This window comes from Trachemys scripta, chromosome 3, assembly GCF_013100865.1.
Source record: "Trachemys scripta elegans isolate TJP31775 chromosome 3, CAS_Tse_1.0, whole genome shotgun sequence".
NCBI lineage: Eukaryota > Metazoa > Chordata > Testudines > Emydidae > Trachemys > Trachemys scripta.
The window spans coordinates 62,114,546-62,132,465 of record NC_048300.1 but is presented as its reverse complement, the minus strand read 5'-3'; the positions used below and the strand labels follow the sequence as shown (position 1 = coordinate 62,132,465).

Sequence of the window (17,920 nt, the reverse complement as noted above, 5' to 3'; positions counted from 1 at the left end):
GGTTCTGGCCCAGCCCTGGCGCGGGTAAGAGGCTGGGCTGGAGGGGGAGGTTGGATAAGGCAGGCAGGGAGTCTGGGGGACAGGGAGAGGGTGGGAGGGGGTGGTTGGATCAGGCAGAGGTTCTGGGGGGGCGGTCAGGGGATGGGGAACGGGGGGGGGTTGGGTAGGCATGGGAGTTCCGAGGGTCTGTCGGGGTGGTGGTGGATGGGGTCAGGGCAGTCCGGGGACAGGGAGCAGAGCGAGTTGGGTAGGGGGTGGTGTCCTGGGGGGCAGTTAGGATGGGGGGGGTCTTGGGAAGGAGTGGTCAGGGGACAAGGAGCAGGGGGGGTTTGATGGGTTGTGGTTTCTGAGGGGGGCAGGACATGGGGGGGGGTCGGATGGGGGTGGTGGTGGTGGATGTGCTCACCGGGTGGTTCCCTACCGGGTCTTCGGCGGCATGGCTCCGGCGGGTGATGGACCTGCCGCCGAAGACCCTGTAGGGAACCGGTTCCTAAGATTTTGGCAGCTCATCGCTGGCCGGCAGCCCGGACACCGACTCCAAACCCCAGATCCTGAACCGTGTGGGGACAGGCATCAGCCCTGGACCTTGCAGGGTCAGGTGGCAGCTCCAGATTCTGGGGTGTCGGGTGGCAGCCCTGCCCTCGCCCCTGCTGGCTAACCTGGACCCTGCTACGCTGGGCAGCCTGGCACCCAGACCTTGCCATGCAGCCTTTAGCACACAGCTGGGCGCTAATCGGGCTGCACGGGGTTGAGAACTGCGGACGTATGTACTAAATGAGATGGGGATCCGGTGAAAAAATATTATGTGATCATCTTATTAAAGACTGTATTATAATTTATATGCACAAAGGTGCTGAATTGAAGTTGCAGAGGAAACCTAATTTCGGCATGTCCTAACTTTTGAGTGTTTGACTTTGCAACCTTAACGTTTTATAACAGTTTTGTGTGTGTAATTTTCTAGGTTTTAAAAAAAGCAAACTGAAAAAACAGAAATTCCACCATGTGGTATATTGGCATCCATGTCAGCATTATATCTCCCTCTGAGCTGACTGAACCTCAGCAGTCAATTGCATTACTCAGTATTGGGAGACTTGGTTGAAGGCCAAATAAGACTGGGGTGGTGATCGCTGAGTGGGTGAAGCAACTGGAAGATATGGTAAGGATAATACCAGCCCCTCTGACTGAGGGATGCTACTGCCATTAGTTGACCAGGTATGCTAGCCGTAGGGCTGGTCAGACTCTCAGCTGCTGCTAGACAAGCAAGTAGTAGTGAGAGCCAGATTGGCTTCTTTCTAGCTGTGGCCCACCAAAAGGTTAGAACCACTTCTTTCACATGTGGACCCTGCAACTGTAATTCATGTCTTTGTCTCCTCACGATTAGATTTCTGGGTTTATTTTAAGATGCTGATACAAATAACATCAGTGGAGCTGCTTGAGCTGGATCCCTATTGGTATAAATGAGAGAGGGCTGCTGATATACCATCATTCACTACAGACCCTTCTGTTTGGATTTTGCTCCCCTTCCTTGATCAACAATAGCCAAGTTTGTTGATCTTCAGAGCATGCTGCATGACCGATATTTTCTCCCTTGATTTTAGGAAGTGAGGAGACTTGTGAAAATAGACTACTGAACTTGTATTAATATGCAAATTAGATACAAGTAACTTACATCTAAACAGAGACTGGGAATGGTTGGGTCATTACACTAATTGAATCTATTTCCCCATGTTAAGTATCCTCACACCTTCTATGGGTCATCTCGATTATCACTTCAAAGATTTTTTTTCTCCTGCTGATGATAGCTCATCTCAATTGATTGGCCTCTTACAGTTGGTATGGCTACTTCCACCTTTTCATGTTCTCTGTATGTATAAATATCTTCTGTGCGTTCCATTCTATTCATCCGAAGAAGTGGGCTGTAGTCCACGAAAGCTTATGCTCAAATAAATTTGTTAGCCTCTGAGGTGCCACAAGTACTCCTGTTCTTTTTGCGGATACAGACTAACATGGCTGCTACTCTGAAACCTGTGAAAATAGTGCCTCTGTCAAACAACACTTCAATACTCAGGAAAATTCACTACAAAACAATTCAATTTGCTGAGTCAACTGATGTCCCTGGTGCTGCAAAGCTTCCAGGGCTAGATTCACAAGGGGAGCTTAGGCACTGCAACTTGGGCACCCTGCTACTTAGTGGAATTCAATGCATGCACAAATACCAGCATGCTGAATGATGAAATGCTTAAGCTAGCCAAAAGGAAATGCTGAGGAAAGCAGTAGCCTCCCCCCGTGCCCCTCAAAGGGAGGTAGGTGCCTTAGTTCAGGCTAGAGAGAGGCATCTATCTCCACCTGGGATTCAAAACCATGTACCTCTCTCTTGGAGTTTAACCTGGCTTAAGCACCAGTTATTTCTCAGGCAGAGTAGGGACTTGAACCCAGATGTCTTACCTCCCAGATGAGGGTGATTTAGACAGCTGTGTACATGCCTGCCACCAAAACGTAGGTGCCTCAAGGACTTCAGTGGTGGAAACTCAGGCACCTAATTTTAAGAATGTCTGTGATACTGAAATGTTGGATTTAGGCACTTCAACTGGCAGTTAGACAACCAAGTCCCACATGTGACTCTAACCCCCAGTGTGTTTGAGGTATGTTTCTGATGGTTTTATTGAAGATGTAATACCAGGACATACAACAAGTGATGACATAAAGAGGGGGAAAGAGATTGGCATCTTATGCAAGTTGGTAATCAAATAGCTGAACTAACCGAGCCACTGTTAGACAAACCAAGAGATTTTCCCAGTGGCAAAACTGCAGCTGATTTCCTCTACCAAGGCACTCAGACAGCGTTTGCTTTCTCTGAAGAACTACCCAGTTTTAGATCCAGAACCCTGCAAGTTTTCACCCTTGTATGGCTGTGAGTAGGTCTTCCCTTGATCATGGTGATTAAAAAACCAAAATATAGCAAACTGTTGATCAAAAATTACTAAACTGTGTATTTCCCTAATTCAACCTCCTGTAGAGCATCGTTCTTCAGCAAGACCAGCTTCCCCACCATACTGAATTGTGAATGTCTTTAATATTTTGCAATTTTTAATGACACTTCATAACTGTTTGCTATTTGAATACTGTTGCTATTACAAATATTTACCTGCTCATGTTTAGTGGAGGTCTGGACAGATTATGGAATGTTTCATAATCCCCCCCAAGGTTCATCAGCTCCAAAAGCTTGAGAAATCCTGCAATAAGGGATTTAGATTAACAAAACAAAAACAACTGAAGGCTTTTCTGTTAAGACCTGTAGGCTGAGATTGTTAAAGCTGCCTAAGGTATTTGGACACCCACTGTCTCTTTAATTTTAATGGAAATCAACATTCTAAAGTATTTGTGTGTCTACTACACACGGTGCTCTAAGAGTCTTGTTGGAGCATTAATTACTTATTTAGAGGCAATGGGCAGTAGTGACTTAGATGAGGACAAAAACTATTGCATCTAGGTTTTGAGGAACCCAAGACACACAAAGCTCAAGCAATTTTCAGTGATCTCAAAGTACATAGGGGAAACAGGGTTGATGGATCAGCTTTGAAATCTGTGGCAAAACGAAGAGTATAATTAAGCTAATAAGCCACATTAATGTAGAGCATTTTCTCAATCAGTGGTTCTCAGCCTGTGGCTCGCTTGCGCATGTCAATCAGCACACAGTTGTGGTCCATGTGATATCCTCAGGGACATACAGGTAGTACATGTATTGCTTGGATGCAGCCCACATAACACACAGATAGCTGCATATGCAGCTCACAATGGTAAATAAGTTGAGACCCACTGCTCTACATGAATAATAATCGAAGGACAACTAATTAAGTGTTCAAATCAATTCACTGGTGGTTAGGAGGTCAGTGATGCCAATACCAAATTAAGTAAAATGTGTAATTTATATGAACTCATTGGAGGATTTTCTGTTCCTTGCTGTGGTTTGTTGTTTCTGAAGTTTATTTCAACTAATTTTCTTTCACTGAAAATTGTATCAACAAATCATGCAAATGTATTTCCCTTGCCCCACAATCTACCAAACTTCTAGTACTAGCTTGGCATTGTTTTAATTAGGGAATTCTGAACAACTTCTCATTTTTATTCTATTAGCTAGACCAAGTTTAAGAATTTGTCAGTTTGATTTTGGAAAAATTCCAGTTTAAACTAAATGCATTGCTGTAACTTGTTGAGGAAAGTAATTTTACTGGTGGTCTTTGAACAATGCAACTTTTTCAGCAGAGTCCAGGGGCCAAAAAGCGTAATCATTGACTGCCACCTTTTATTATAAGCAAACAAAACAAAACCCAACTCACAAATAAAATAAACAAACAAAAACCCAACAGCATTACAGGAGAACATAGAAAAAAAGAGAGAGACAGATGTGCTGAGGAGACAGGAAGGAAGATAATCTTAAAACTGGGCTCCCAATACTAATTTTTATGAATATTTAAGTCAACTGAATGTTAGGGTAAAACTCTGACATGACATAACAGACAATTAAGTGTGTGACTAAATAACTCATTTTGACTATCTGATTGCATTTGAAGTGCCACTCAAAATATGCATGATACATAAATGCAGTTATCAATATGTGATTCTTCAGGACTGACCCAGACGATATGCTCATGTTCTATGGATACAAAAAGCAAAGAAAGGACAAGTAATTTCATGGTGATTCCACATAGTTTTACTGATTCCTGGTAAATTTTAAACAGCGATCAGTACTCTAGGTTACAAATTCAAGAGATGGGAATTAGATTTGGTTTTGGTAAATAGTTCTAGAACTTTTTAATCTCCGGATTCAAATCCGGACTATTGTACCTGAAAGTTGTAGTCAGTTGATGGCTGTTCAGTGGTTATGTAAAATGAGCTTGTGATCTCAGTTCAGAAAACTGGGAAAGCAATTCCATAGCAAGTGGCATAAACCTCTTTGAAAATGGAGAGTTTATTACATGGATATAAGAAATAGGAAAGGGCTTCATAATGTTCCTGTCCTAGTTATGTAGTATGTATGGATATGATTCCAATAAAGAAGCAACATCAGAAAAACAGTTGAAACTTTTTCAGTTATTTCAGAACTAAGTTCTTGAAATCCAACATCTACCATGAGGAAGAGTATTGAAGACCAAACAATCCTTATGAACATGGTACAGATTTCTAAATGGAGAGCTAGGAGATGGTAGCTTTGTAACAGTGTGTTGAGAAAGGAGTTTGATCTTCCTTTTGAATGGAGGAGATGTGTACCCTAGTATTATGAGGAAAAGTGAGAGGAGTAGAAACAGAATTCCTGGTACTGTCTTTCTAACCTGATAGTATGGCAGGAAATAAATGTTAATAAATTTTACAAATAGTATAGCTGTGAAGAGGTCTGTTACAGCCCAGATGGAGAGATCCAAGCCACAACCTCAGCTTAAATTTATCCAGCCCAAATGCTGTCCCCTCATCTCAAATGATCAACAGTTCCATGGTAGTGTGTCACACTGGCATTTTCCATTGTGCTGCTTCATTCAGTGATCTGGACATAATGGAGATGAAATCTTTCCATATCTATTTTACACACTTAGTTGAAGTGGGGAAAAACTGTAAAGTTCCCTGACTCAAGCAGGGGACAGAGCTTCTTTCAGGAGCATCAAGAGTCAATTAAGACATTGTACCTGATCCTTGGACTAATTTTCCCACTGCCATCCACCTGTGCAAAGTGGATGTAAAACAATATTATTCTGATTTAGCAGCATTTTACATCCGCTTTGCATAGATTTAAATGCCTACATAAGGCACAAGTGGAGAATCTACCCCAGTGTTTCACAGATTGAGCTGTTTAAATGTAACCACACAGAGGGTAGAAATAGCATAGTCCTAGAAGAGTGAGAAAAATGACTCCCAGGTGGTGTAACTTCATCTTAGAGAATGATGTTATGGTTACATGGAAGTCTGCCAGCTACTAAGTGTGAGAAAAACACATCCATAATGTAGAGAGCCAATCCATGGCCTACACTTTCCATCACTATGGACAAACACATTGCTCTGCCTACATATACACCAGTAGATAAGATTCCTCCTAGAGTTCCAACTCTTGATGGGAACTCCTCCTGCCCCTAACCCTTTCTACACTTGCATGGCTCTCTGCACTCCTGGGTTTTCCACTGACAGAGGCCTAGTCTAGATTCAAAACTTAGATCACCCTGACCACATGGCTCAGGGCTGTGAAAAATTTAATCTGTGACACACAGTTAGGTCAGCTCACTGTAGACGCAGCTAGGTCAATGGAAAAATTATTCCATCAAGCTGGCTACTGTCTCTCAGGGGGTTGATTTACTACAGTGATGGAAAATCCTGTTCCACTGCTGTAGTAAGGGTCTACATTACAGTACCACGGTTATGCTAAAGTGGCACCACAACAGCTCTACAGCTGTAGTGTACATATACCCTTGAAAAGATCGATTAACTACATCAAGGGAAAAAACGCTTCTGTGCATGTTGGAAGACTCTACACTACAATATTACAGAAGCATGGTGCAGGGCTATAGTGGATCCACTTTAGAATAGACATATCTACTGTGCTCAAGGGTCTGAAAAATCCACACACTCCTGAATACTGTATCTATGCCAACCTAATCCCCAGTGTAGACACAGCCAGGTTGAGGGAAGAATGCTTTGGTTGACCTAGTTACTGCTTCTTGGGGAGGTGGAGTTCTTACAGTGACGGACCAATCCGTTCCATTGTTGTGCTGCTGTAGTTCCCATAGTATAGACATGGCCGTGTGACTCAATTCCCCTAACCCAAGGGTTCATTGCACCGCGATCCCCGTCTGACAACAAAAATTACTTCACAACCTCAGGATGGGGGACCGAAGCCTGAGCCTGCCCAAGCCCCACTGCCTCGGGTGGGGTGGGTGGGGGGGCACAAAGCCTGAGCCTCACTGCTCTGGGCAGGGGTGCCAAAGCTAAAGCTCCAGGGCTTCAGTCCCAGGCAGGGGGCCTGCAACCTGAGCCCCGCTGCCCAACGCTGAAGCCGTCCGGCTTTGGCCCTGGGCAGTGGGGCTCGGGCTTTGGCCCTGGGTGCCAGCAAGTCTTAAACCAGTCCTGGTGACCCCATTCAAAGGTGGTCACGACCCACAGTTTGAGAACCACTGCATACTAACCCCCTGACACTGCTGAAATAATAAAGACTCCTCTCCCTCCCTCCCAAAATTAAATAAAAGTATTAGAAAGGGAGTGGGGTACACAGTTTAAGACTAGAGCACCCACCATTCACCTCCCGCTCTTCAATCCCCACAAGGCTTGTTGCCAAGTTTCTCTCCAGGGAGCCCAATGGCAGCAGATGGCCAGCAGCAGTAGCATCTCTCCATTACTGCTCTGAGCATAGGTAGTGCTGTGCTCTCAGTCCCATCCTCTGCTGATAGCAAGGATCACCTTGGAGCCGGGGCCCTTCCAAATAAAACTGGAAACGCACCAGCTCAGCAGGGCTATGAGAAACGATGATAAATCGCACTACTGTCGCTTTACACCCTCACACGCACAGGTGCAAGGCAAAGGGAACATTAGTCACTAGCTCAGCACTGCAGCCCTCAGTTCCCGTCTCAGCCTGCTCGGGGGTACCAGCACAAGCACCCCCTCCCGTCAGCCCTCGTGATACATCACCAGGTGTTTCAGCTTGAGCGGGTCTGTGGCAGATAACACCTCCCCAGACCCACCCCGACCGGGGCGCTGCCCATCAAATACAGCGGGGGCTCCAAGAGTTGGTTTTGCTGCTTGCGCGGCACACGGTGTCACGGGGGGGCTCTAGAAAATGGCCCCACAATGGTACCTAGTTTATGGGCGGCCCCATAGCCGCGGCTCCTGCGGAGAGTCCGAGCGGGAGACGCCTCAAGCCCCGCGCGCGCCTCCGCAAATTCGAGAAGGCCGGCACGGTGCTAACCCCTCAGGCTGGCCCCTGGCCCCGCCTCCCCTCACGCGCGACGTTTAAAGAGCAGCCCGAGGGGCTCGGCCCGGCCGCACGCAGGAGGCAGGGCGGGGCGGGGCTCCAGAAGGGAGACGGTGCCCCGCCCTGCATCTCACAGTGACACACTCGCTCAACTGCTCAGCAATATGGCGCGCGTGCGCACTCCATCGGCCCCGCTCAGTGCGCGAGCCAGAAGCAGTTGGTTCCACCGCGCGTGCGCCAACGTTCTCCGCCCATCGTGCTTTGCGAAGCTGTCATGGCGGCTCCCTGAGGCCGGTCGCGGCACATGGGTTGGGAACTCGGTGGCGGCGGTCAGTGAGGGAGTAGCACCTCAGTCTGGCTGGTGGGGGGCCGCAGAGTGAGCGCGAGGCGGCGGCAGCAGCAGCAGCAGCAGTGGAGGATGTGGGCGCTGGAGTGGGCGCTCCTGAGGGGCTTCCCCAGCGCCGCGGAGTCCCGGCGGGGGAAGCAGAGCGAGTTGACCGCGGCAGGTGAGAGGCCGGGCCGGGGTCCCCGAGGCTGCGGCGAAGCCGGGCCGGTGGGACGTGCGGATGGTGCCGCCTGTTGGGGATGTTGTGACTGCCCAGCTCTGCGGACTGAACCCGGTCCCAGGCGCTGCAGGGGCCCCGCACCGCTCACCGGGCCGCCTTAGCGCGCCGTGCAGGAGACCGGGGGTCGTTACTTGTAACAACTCAACACACACTTGAGCAGGACGTTACCGGCCCTGCTGGTGGTGGTGGGGAATGGCACCTTGTTGCCCTCGAACAGACGGGTCAGGTAACGTCGGTTCACAGGGTCTGTCTCCTGCCGAACGGGGCGCGCTCAGCTCGGGTTCCAGCGGCTGTGAAGACACAGCAGCGCTGGTTAGCAGCTGTAGTTAAGCCTTTAGGGCTGCGTCTGCACGGCAAAGTGAAAGTATGATTGTAGCATGGGCAGACATACTTGTGTTAGCCTTAATTTAACTAGCATGGGTACCAATAGGAGTGTAGACATGGTGGCACAGCCTAGCAACTGGAGTATGTTCCCAGGGACCCTGGAGGGCTTGTACGCTGGTTGCTAGCTCGGGTTGAAGCCTGTACTGGTATGGCTTTGCTACTGTTGTTATCCGTGATAGTAGACTGGAGCTAGCATGGATATGTCTGTTTCTGCTACAATCACACCTTCACTTTGCGCTATAGATGCCCCCTAGAAGGAGTTTGTGGTTGAACTTGAACTGCTAACTGGAGTTAACAAACTGAGTTGCTGTGTCTTCACTGCTATTTTAACCCAAATATGGTAGCTTGAGTTAGAGCACTTATTTTTTTGCTATGTTGACCTACCCAAAATGACATAATTTAGCTTGTGCCAACCAGGGCTGACTGTACTTGATGCTACTATTACTACTAAGACAAAGAGTATGTCTACGTTACAATTAAACACCATTGGCTGGCCTGTCTCAGCTGCCGGGTTCGCAGGGCTCGGCCTGCAGGGCTATAAAGCTGCATCATAGACAGCCCGGCTCAGTCTGGAGCTTTGGCTTTGAGATGCTCCTGAGCCCGCTGCAGTTTCATAGCCTTTCAGCCCTAGCCTTGCAAGTCCAACTCAGCTGACATGGGCCAGCCAGGCATGTTTAATTGCAGTGTAGAAGTACTCAGCCATTGAGGATATCGGGGATGTACTGATTATTGTTTAACTACACTAAAAATTCTTGGTTTGACTTTAACATGACAAGTTACTGGCATTGGCAAATTGGTAATAACATGAAACTCCTTTTTATTGTAGGGAAGGAGAGCAAAACATTGGTACCTGCTAGTTATTCCATATTTTTCAGTCATGTAACTAATTACAATGAAAGGTACTTTTCTTGGGCCACTTACAGCCTCATCAGACCCTCCCATTTTTCTTCTAACACACTCAGTGGCTTTTTAAATGCAATCTTTCATTCTTTGTGAGGAGACTCTTCTGTATTTCAAGCACAAACAAGCATTTGCCCTCTCAAGCCAGGCATCCACCTATTGAAATACTTAAGTGTCAGTGGGGAGAGAGACTTTTGAGCTTTGACTAAGCAGGTGGTGGATTTTGAAAGAATGGCACAGGTCCAGATGGCCCTTGTCTGTTTTACTCAAAGAATGCTCTTATACCAATTCCATCACAGTAATATCCAAGCACCTTCCAGTTTTTTATTCAGTGATGTGACCAACATCTGTCATGTGATTTCTCTATTATCTTCTCCCTGGTGAGAGAATTGTGTGTGCAGGGTAATGCTGCTGTGTGTGTTTTGTAGAGACAACAATGTTGAAGTGCACCTTGTACGTGGAACAGAAGGTGGGAAGGTTTGTAATGGTACTTACTTCCTGTGGGAGTTCATTTCTTAACTTCAAACTAACCATTGAGAAAGCTCTGTCTGTTGCACATTTGTGCTTCACCCTTACTGTAGAGAGTCCTGTTGTGTTTCAGGAGTGGAGTTATCAACCATGGTCTTCACCCTGGAGCTTTATGTGATCTTTTAGATATGCTGGGTCCAGTCCATTGACCACCTTGAAGATAAGGTCCAAGATCTTGAACTTGATTTGTTATTATATAATAAGTCAGTTTATAGAATGAAGGAGAGGTTTGATGTTTTCACAGTAGTATCTTATGTTGTTGAAACAGATGTATCCAAGGTGGGTTTCTTCATTGTTGGTCACACTATCACATTCCTTCCCTGAACAAGGGATAGGCTGTTCTGGTGAGTGGCAGCAGTTGCTCACGACCCTTTCATCAGCCAGGAAGAGCATGGGTCAAATTCACAAGTCTTGGGTCAAGACTGAATACTTACAGAGGTTCAGTGCTTCTTGAGGATTGAATGTACTGACCTGCAGGAAAACACGCATGCTATTTGCTGTCCATCATAAGGGAAATAGACTCATGCTGTTTGAGAAGCCTTCCTAAATGTGTGTGAACTTTTCAGCAATGTAGGATGATAGTTTTTTGCAGCGCTTCACTGGGAATAGTTAGGCCTAGCCTGAGCATTTCTGAAAATCCCATTCTGTGTGCAAACTTCTTGATAAGTGGTAAAGTTACCATGGTAAACAGTTTCCTTATCTATATAAGAATTTATCTTGCTCATTCCTTGTGAATATCTTTGGTAGCTACAGGAAGGGGTGTGTGACATAGGCTATGTTAGATGGAAACTTATTCTTTGAACTCCTTTTATAAGGGTGTGTTGAACTAATCCTTTCTCTTTCCTCGTCAGAAAATTGTCTCATGATCTCTGAAAAGGTCTTCTAGCCTGTGATACAGAGCTAGTGTCTCAGTGAGTTACCTCTGGCATTTAAGACGTTTTTGCATTACAAGTGCTAGTTTCACTTAAGACCATTAAAGTCTTTCTATTTAGTTTTAACGTGTACATTCTGTACATGTAAAATATTTTCAGGTCTTTTGCCTGAAACTTGAGGTTTCCTTAGTGGTGTTGAAAAATATGATTGTTTATGCTTGAACTCCATAGAGCAATTCATATTTTCATTGGGAAAAGGTAGCACTGATTTGTAAAATTCAGCTTGAACATTAAGCTCTCAGTCTGCTGGGGGTGTTCTGTTTGAAGAAGGTGTATTTGCATTTAATGTCAGGTGAATAGAGATTCTTTTTTCCTACGATGAGTGGGGAATGTTTAAAGTTTTGGTTTGGATCGGTCTTACGTGCCTTAAAACGTCTGTTGTTTTATATCTTGCTGTCATCGCACTCTGATTTTTATTTGTTTTAATTCCAGGAAGTGAATCCTTACTGCAGTTGCATTTCGAAGGGAACTATGAGGCCATTTTATTAAGTGAAGTGATCCAGGATGTTTTCACTACACTCACCATGACAGAGGAGAAGATTGACACCTACTTGGAGAAGCTGATAGTAGCGTACCTGGACTGTTCTGCTGCAGATGCTGATAACGTGGAAAGGTGGAAATCATTGATTTATTATATGTGAGGCTTGAAGAGGCTGTTAGTTTTATTAGAGATCATTTTATCTTCTATAAACGTTGACAGTATGGGACCTCTAAAACTTTTGTTCCAGGAGAACAAATCTCAGAAATAAAACTCAAGAAATCTATTTAGAAACAGAAAAATCAATAATGAATTAATTTCTTTCTCACTATTATATTTCAACATAGTGGGTTCAGGTGTTTTTTTTTTTTGAAGTCACATACATTGTTAGCAGTGTTTTTATCCGAAGCTACTGGAATCAAGAAGTTAATCAGTTTTAAATTAATCTCACCTTTCCTCTGCATCCACAAACAATTGATCATTGTTTGTAATTCTGTAAACATCAGATTACATATATGTCAATAATTAAAGTTCCACAAAACATGACATAACATAATGTTTACATTATGCAGTGTGAGTCACACTGTGAAAATATCTTTATCCTTTTAAAATTACAGAGCTTAACTGAAGGACTATTTCCTATCAGTAAGAACTATTTTCTCCTCCTGACTTTCTATAAAGCATTTACAACATTTCCACTGTACAATACATTCAAGTCCTCTTTCTAACACTAGATGTTAATATGTCTGGATTTAATGTTTGCAATTTGTCACATAAATAATATATAGTTTAAGGATTTCTAATTGACTGGAGTTATGAAAGTGGTTTTTTGTTGTTGTTAGTTTTAGTTTTAGTTAGATTTATTTTTTTTAGAGAAAGTGGTAGCAAGGAGAACAGACCCAGCCCAGTTGGTGTGGTGGGGAGTAGGGCCAGGGTAGGAACCATCTATATTTATAAGGTGTACAATAGAGAAGGTTAAGATTTTGTCATTGCTATTTTTAGTAAAAATCACGGACAGGTCATGGGCAATAAACAAAAATGCATGTAAGCCCATGACCTGTCTGTGACTTCTATTAAAAGTAATGGGGGGGAATGCGGGTATGAGAGCTCAAGCCCCACTATGGGTAGGACCCTACCAAATCCATGGTCATGGAAAACATGTCATGGACCATGAAATCTGATCACACACCACCCCCACCCCCTTTGAAATCTGGTCTTGTGTGCTTTTACTCTATACTATACAGATTTCACAGGGGAGACCAGCGATTCTCAAATTGGGTGTCAGAAGGTTATTTTAGGGGAGTTGCGGCATTGCCATCCTTACTTCTGCATTGCCTTCAGAGCTCGGCGGCCAGAGAGCAGCAACAGTTGGCCAGGCGCCCAGCTCTGAAGGCAGCGCCCAGCCAGCAACGACGCAGAAGTAAGGGTGGCAATACCACACCATGCCACCCTTACTTCTGTGTTGTTGTCTTCGGAGCTGGTCAGCCGGAGAGTGTCACCTGCTGACTAGGGCCCCGCTCGGCAGGCAGCAGCGCAGAAGTAAGGGTAGCCGTACCGTAACCTCCCCTACAATAACCTTGAGACCCACCCACCACTCCTTTTTGGTCAGGACCCCTACAATTACAATACCATAACATTTCAGGTTTAAAAAACGGTATGTTTATCTGTAGAGGTGGGGAGAGCAGCATTCTTTGTAAAGGACTTTATAGTCTATCAAGTGGAAGAGATCAGGAGGTAGAATATGCAGAGAGAGATTCTGAGCTATAAGAATACAAATATAGTGCAGTGTGCTATTGGTCTCTGGATCAGAACAGTTTTAATGGTGACTGACTTTTTCTGAAATTAAATATTGGCTGAAAATCAGATAGGGATATAGTCTGGAGAAAGTCTCAATATTGTAAATTGTTTCTTGGAACATCTTGTTCAGAGTATACAAAGAAGAAAGACTCCACTCTATCAGGGATTGAAAAATGTACCCAGTACGTACCAGCCCAAGATATAATCCTAATCCCCAAGATGAAATACACCCTCTCTAACCTAGTGTGGTGCACTTTAAAGAAATGAGTCTTTTGAACAGTTGAAGTTTAACTGTTCAAGATATTATCATCTGATAATAAATAGTACTCAACATTGATGCATCTTGTTGATTTAAATTAAGCCCTCAAATGATAATGTGCCCCACACCCCAATGAATTTACAGTGGATTCCACCTCTTTACAGTTTTTCATTGCTTCTCTTGCTGTACTGATGTGCAGAAGGTCTTCTGTCTCTCAACTGCTCTTTCTTCTGTACCTCAGTCTTTGGTATGCCTTACTCCTCTTGTCCTACTTAAAGGAGCCGTAGCTCACAAGTCTCTGCTCTTTTTTCCCCCCTCACCACCCACTTCTCATTTTGTGAAGAGCAGCCCTGGGCCTGTTCCACTCCCCGTCCCCTATCTTCCCTGCAAAAATAAAGTAGCTCAATCCACTCTGCTTCTTCCCGCTCTCAAAAATAACTTCTATTTATTTAGAGATTTGTGCCTCTGCTCCTTTCTTCTCCTTGAGAGAGAGATGGTGACTCACTGGCTCCATTCAGCCCACATGCCCAGGCAAAATAAATAAAATCTTCTCATTCATCATTTGTAGTATTTGTAAAATAAATGAGTCTAGAGTGATCTGGTGATACTCTCCCTCCTTCTGATAAATGTAGCAAGTGAATATTATTAGTTTCATACTTACTGAACTACATTGGAAAATTAACACTCTTACTCTCCTTGTTAAAAACAATCACCAGTGAATTATGATGGTCCATTTAGGTGAGTCAGCTATCAAATGGTAACACATTTTGCTGCCAGAAGGGAGATATATTTATGGGCTTCGATCCTGAGTCAGTTGTAACCTGGAAAGTTTAGGAGACTGGGTACGTGTTACCTGCAGAGAAGGAGCAACATTTGTAGCTCAAAAGTTTGATTCAATTCAGAGTAACATTGGTGACTTCTGAAGGAACCACATTTAGCCTATCTCTGCCTGCAGGTCACCTTGATGTGTGATTTTTGGAGAGTGGAAGGAAATAATGTTTGTGTGATATAGGGAGAGAGAGAGGGAATGGACTATCCCAAGGGAATCCCAAAAGGGCTCAATGACCTCTTTGGGAAAAGAATAAGTCTCATTTGCTCCTTTTCTTTTTGGTATCCACGTTTGTTTTTTGTATGTCACTTTGTTGCTGTCTCCTTGGTCTTGAAGTATAGTATGTTCATGGATCCAACATGTTAAGAAAGCAAGCCATGGAAGACAGAAAGGAATCCAAAAGTTGAATGAAAGCTTAAACCACAAGAAACCTCATCGTGAGCACCCCGATTGTTGACTTGTTTTTCATCCAATGCTCTATTTATGTGCTCTAACAATATATAAATTGGTCAGTTCTTTTTCTAAACAAAATCACCGATTATACATACACTTTTGCTTAGGTATATTATAAAGCTTGATAGCATATGTTCCCTTATTCGTTTGTATTGTCATGCAAGCCCAAGTCATAGATTAGGACTCCATTGTGCTAGATGCTGTACAAACACAAAACAAGAACAGTACCTGCCCCAAAGAGCTTACAATCTAAATACAAGACAAGAGACAGCAGTTTTTTACAGACAGATGATGGAGCGCAAGGAAACAATGGGACAGTATTGGTCGGCTCAATAGGCAGTGATCTCTGCGTACCAGCAGCCTAACCATTGTCAAGTTTTTTGTAGGCATCACAGCAAAAGTTGTGTTTTTTTTGTTTGGTTGGTTGGTTTTGTTTTTTTAATGAGGGATTTGAAGAAGGATAACGATAAGGTAGTTTTGTAGATGTCTCTGCTCCTCCCAAGTGTGAGGTACAGCATGGAAGAAATCAGGAAGGTGCTTGTTTAAAAATTAACAAGCGAGCAATAGACAGTGCAATTATTGTCTGACTGGTGATGGGAGTCAACAGTTTCTTGGAGGACTGATTGCTGTGGGACATAGTGAGAACCAATTCAAGGTTGGATGGTGTTCATGGAGCAGCTGGAGATGGTAGAGTGCCACTTCTGGGCCCAAGAAACCAGCACTGACTGGTGTTACTGCACCATAATGCAGGTTTTGGATGATGAGGAGTAGCTGCAGAACTTTCAGATGCGCAAAGCCAAATTCGTGGATCTGTGCATGGAGTTTACCTCAGCCCTCCAGCACAGGGGCACCAACGTGAGAGCTGCACTGACAATGGAGAAGCAAGTTGTGATTGCACTGTAGAAGCTTGTGATGCCAGATTGATTTCTGACTGACTGGTAATAATTTGGAGTCAGGAAATCCACCATGGCAATTGGCATGCAAGTGTACAGGGCTGTTAATCGCCTCATAATACACAAGACTGTGACTCTGGGAAATGTGCAGGACCTAGTGGATAGTTTTGCAGTAATGGGGTTCCCAAACTGCAGTGTGGCAATAAATGGCATGCATATCCCTATTTTATCACCAGACCACCTTGCCACAGAGTACATAAATAGAAAGAGCTAATTTTCTATGGTAATGCAAGTGTTAATAGATTACGGGGGACACTTTACCAACATCAATGTGAACTGATCAGGGAAGGTGCATCATACGCACATCTTTAAGAACACAAGACTGTTCAGAAAGCTGCAAGCAGAGACTTTCTTTCCCGACCAGCAGATTATAATTGGTAATGTTGAAATGTGGCTATTGCTGTACATGTAGGAATATAATATTGTCAGTGTACCTATTAATTTTGTTTGAGACTGATTTCATTAGTTGTGTGACACTGTGCAGTAACAGGTAATTGGTTCCTTTCAGAGCTGCTGAGCACTTGGCCACATATGTTGTGAACTAATGAAGATGAATTATGTTCTAAATAATAGAATTTTATTCTGTAACAAAATCAGTGCAAAACCCCCCCAGTAATTTTAAAACATTAAAAACGTAAGTTTTGTTCTGTGAATGTATTAAAAGGAAAGAACATTCATGTCCATTTCAGCTATGTATACACCAACCCTGGCTTTCACAGGTTAGTGTATGTGAAGCTGTGATTGTCTTTAATGTCCCTCAGCATAGAGTGGTAGGGATACTGTTGTGACCTCCAATGTTGAGGTGGGATATTGTGTTCTCAATGGGCTGTGAGGGAGGCGAGCCTGAGATTGATTGATTGAACTTACAGGTCCACCAGAGTCTGCAGCATCTGTGTTTGCTGCTTGAGAAGCCCCGTTATGTCCTCGTGCATCTCCCTCTCCTTTTCCTTCTGGGACTTCTGGGCCTTTTTCCTCTCCACTCTTTCCTTCTCCAGGCTGTCTGCAATATTCACACTCCAGGCCCTGTGTTCACAGTCCAGTGTAGCACTGGCTCACAGGCTCTTATTGAACACGTCATCCCGAGTCCTCTTCTTTCGCCTCCCTTATTTGGCATAGACATTCTGAGGGTGTGGAGGGGGAGACCCTGAAGTCCACGATGGCAGGAGCTGCAGATAAAATACACAGAGGTACCATTGTAAGTGTATTTACTGCAGAAAGAGAAATGTAATATGCTAAACTCTCTCTGCTGCTCCGTTCAAGTTTTAAGCATTACCCTCTCACTCCTGCTTGGGATTCCTTGTGCAGTGCAGTCACAGCAACAGCCACCAGGAGTATGGCCTGCAGGTGGTTAAGAAAATGAGGAGGGAATTGCTCAGTTATATAGGAAAATGCCACTGAATATTGGCACCGTTTTCCGCAGGCGGGGGTGATTTTTGCTGATATCTCACTCCTGAGAGTAACGGGGCGCAAGCATAGTTACTGCTGGCGTCCCAAAGTCACCCCAGCCCATATGCTGCTAGTCTGTGTACTGCAATGGTGCCTGCCGAAGTTATCGCTGAGCAGCATGGGAAAGTGTCCTACTGCGGAGGACAAAATAAGGCAGCCCTCTCTAGAAACCTTTTGCAGAGGACTGCAGGGTACTTCCCTGAAAGTGTCATCAAGATCTCTCAGAAGGATTCAAGGGCTATCCCTGTGTACATAAACAAATTTCTCTGCATGGACCCTCACACTGAACTCTGTAGGGGAATGAAAAGCAGATAGCAACTCTGCCTCTCTTGGTTGTACCACTTCCTCTTCTAGCATGAGTAAATTAATGAAAAGTCAAAAGATGTTTCCTGCTATTTTGGGAGTGCCACTCCTGTCATTGAAAATTTATCTACACGCTTACCCTGC

At 44.5% G+C, this 17,920-nt stretch overlaps 1 protein-coding gene and 1 long non-coding RNA gene across 5 annotated transcripts in view; one reads left to right on the top strand and one right to left on the bottom strand.

Annotated features, from left to right (window-relative positions):
• LOC117874613 overlaps positions 1-8,039 on the bottom strand; it is a 49,061-nt gene extending 41,022 nt beyond the window's left edge. Inside the window, exons 1-2 of the long non-coding RNA XR_004645035.1 lie at positions 7,832-8,039; positions 3,146-3,233 (exon numbers count right to left, since the gene is read on the bottom strand). This is a non-coding gene — a long non-coding RNA (uncharacterized LOC117874613). The remainder of the gene's footprint in view (positions 1-3,145; positions 3,234-7,831) is intronic.
• Positions 8,040-8,209: 170 nt separating this feature from the next.
• Positions 8,210-17,920, top strand: part of TTC27 (tetratricopeptide repeat domain 27) — a 170,283-nt gene continuing 160,572 nt past the window's right edge. For all 4 annotated transcript variants that reach the window (XM_034764918.1, XM_034764919.1, XM_034764916.1 and 1 more), the window contains exons 1-2: positions 8,210-8,454; positions 11,691-11,871. In XM_034764918.1, the coding sequence (XP_034620809.1) occupies positions 8,367-8,454; positions 11,691-11,871 (269 nt within the window). In that variant the 5' untranslated portion in view covers positions 8,210-8,366. The remainder of the gene's footprint in view (positions 8,455-11,690; positions 11,872-17,920) is intronic.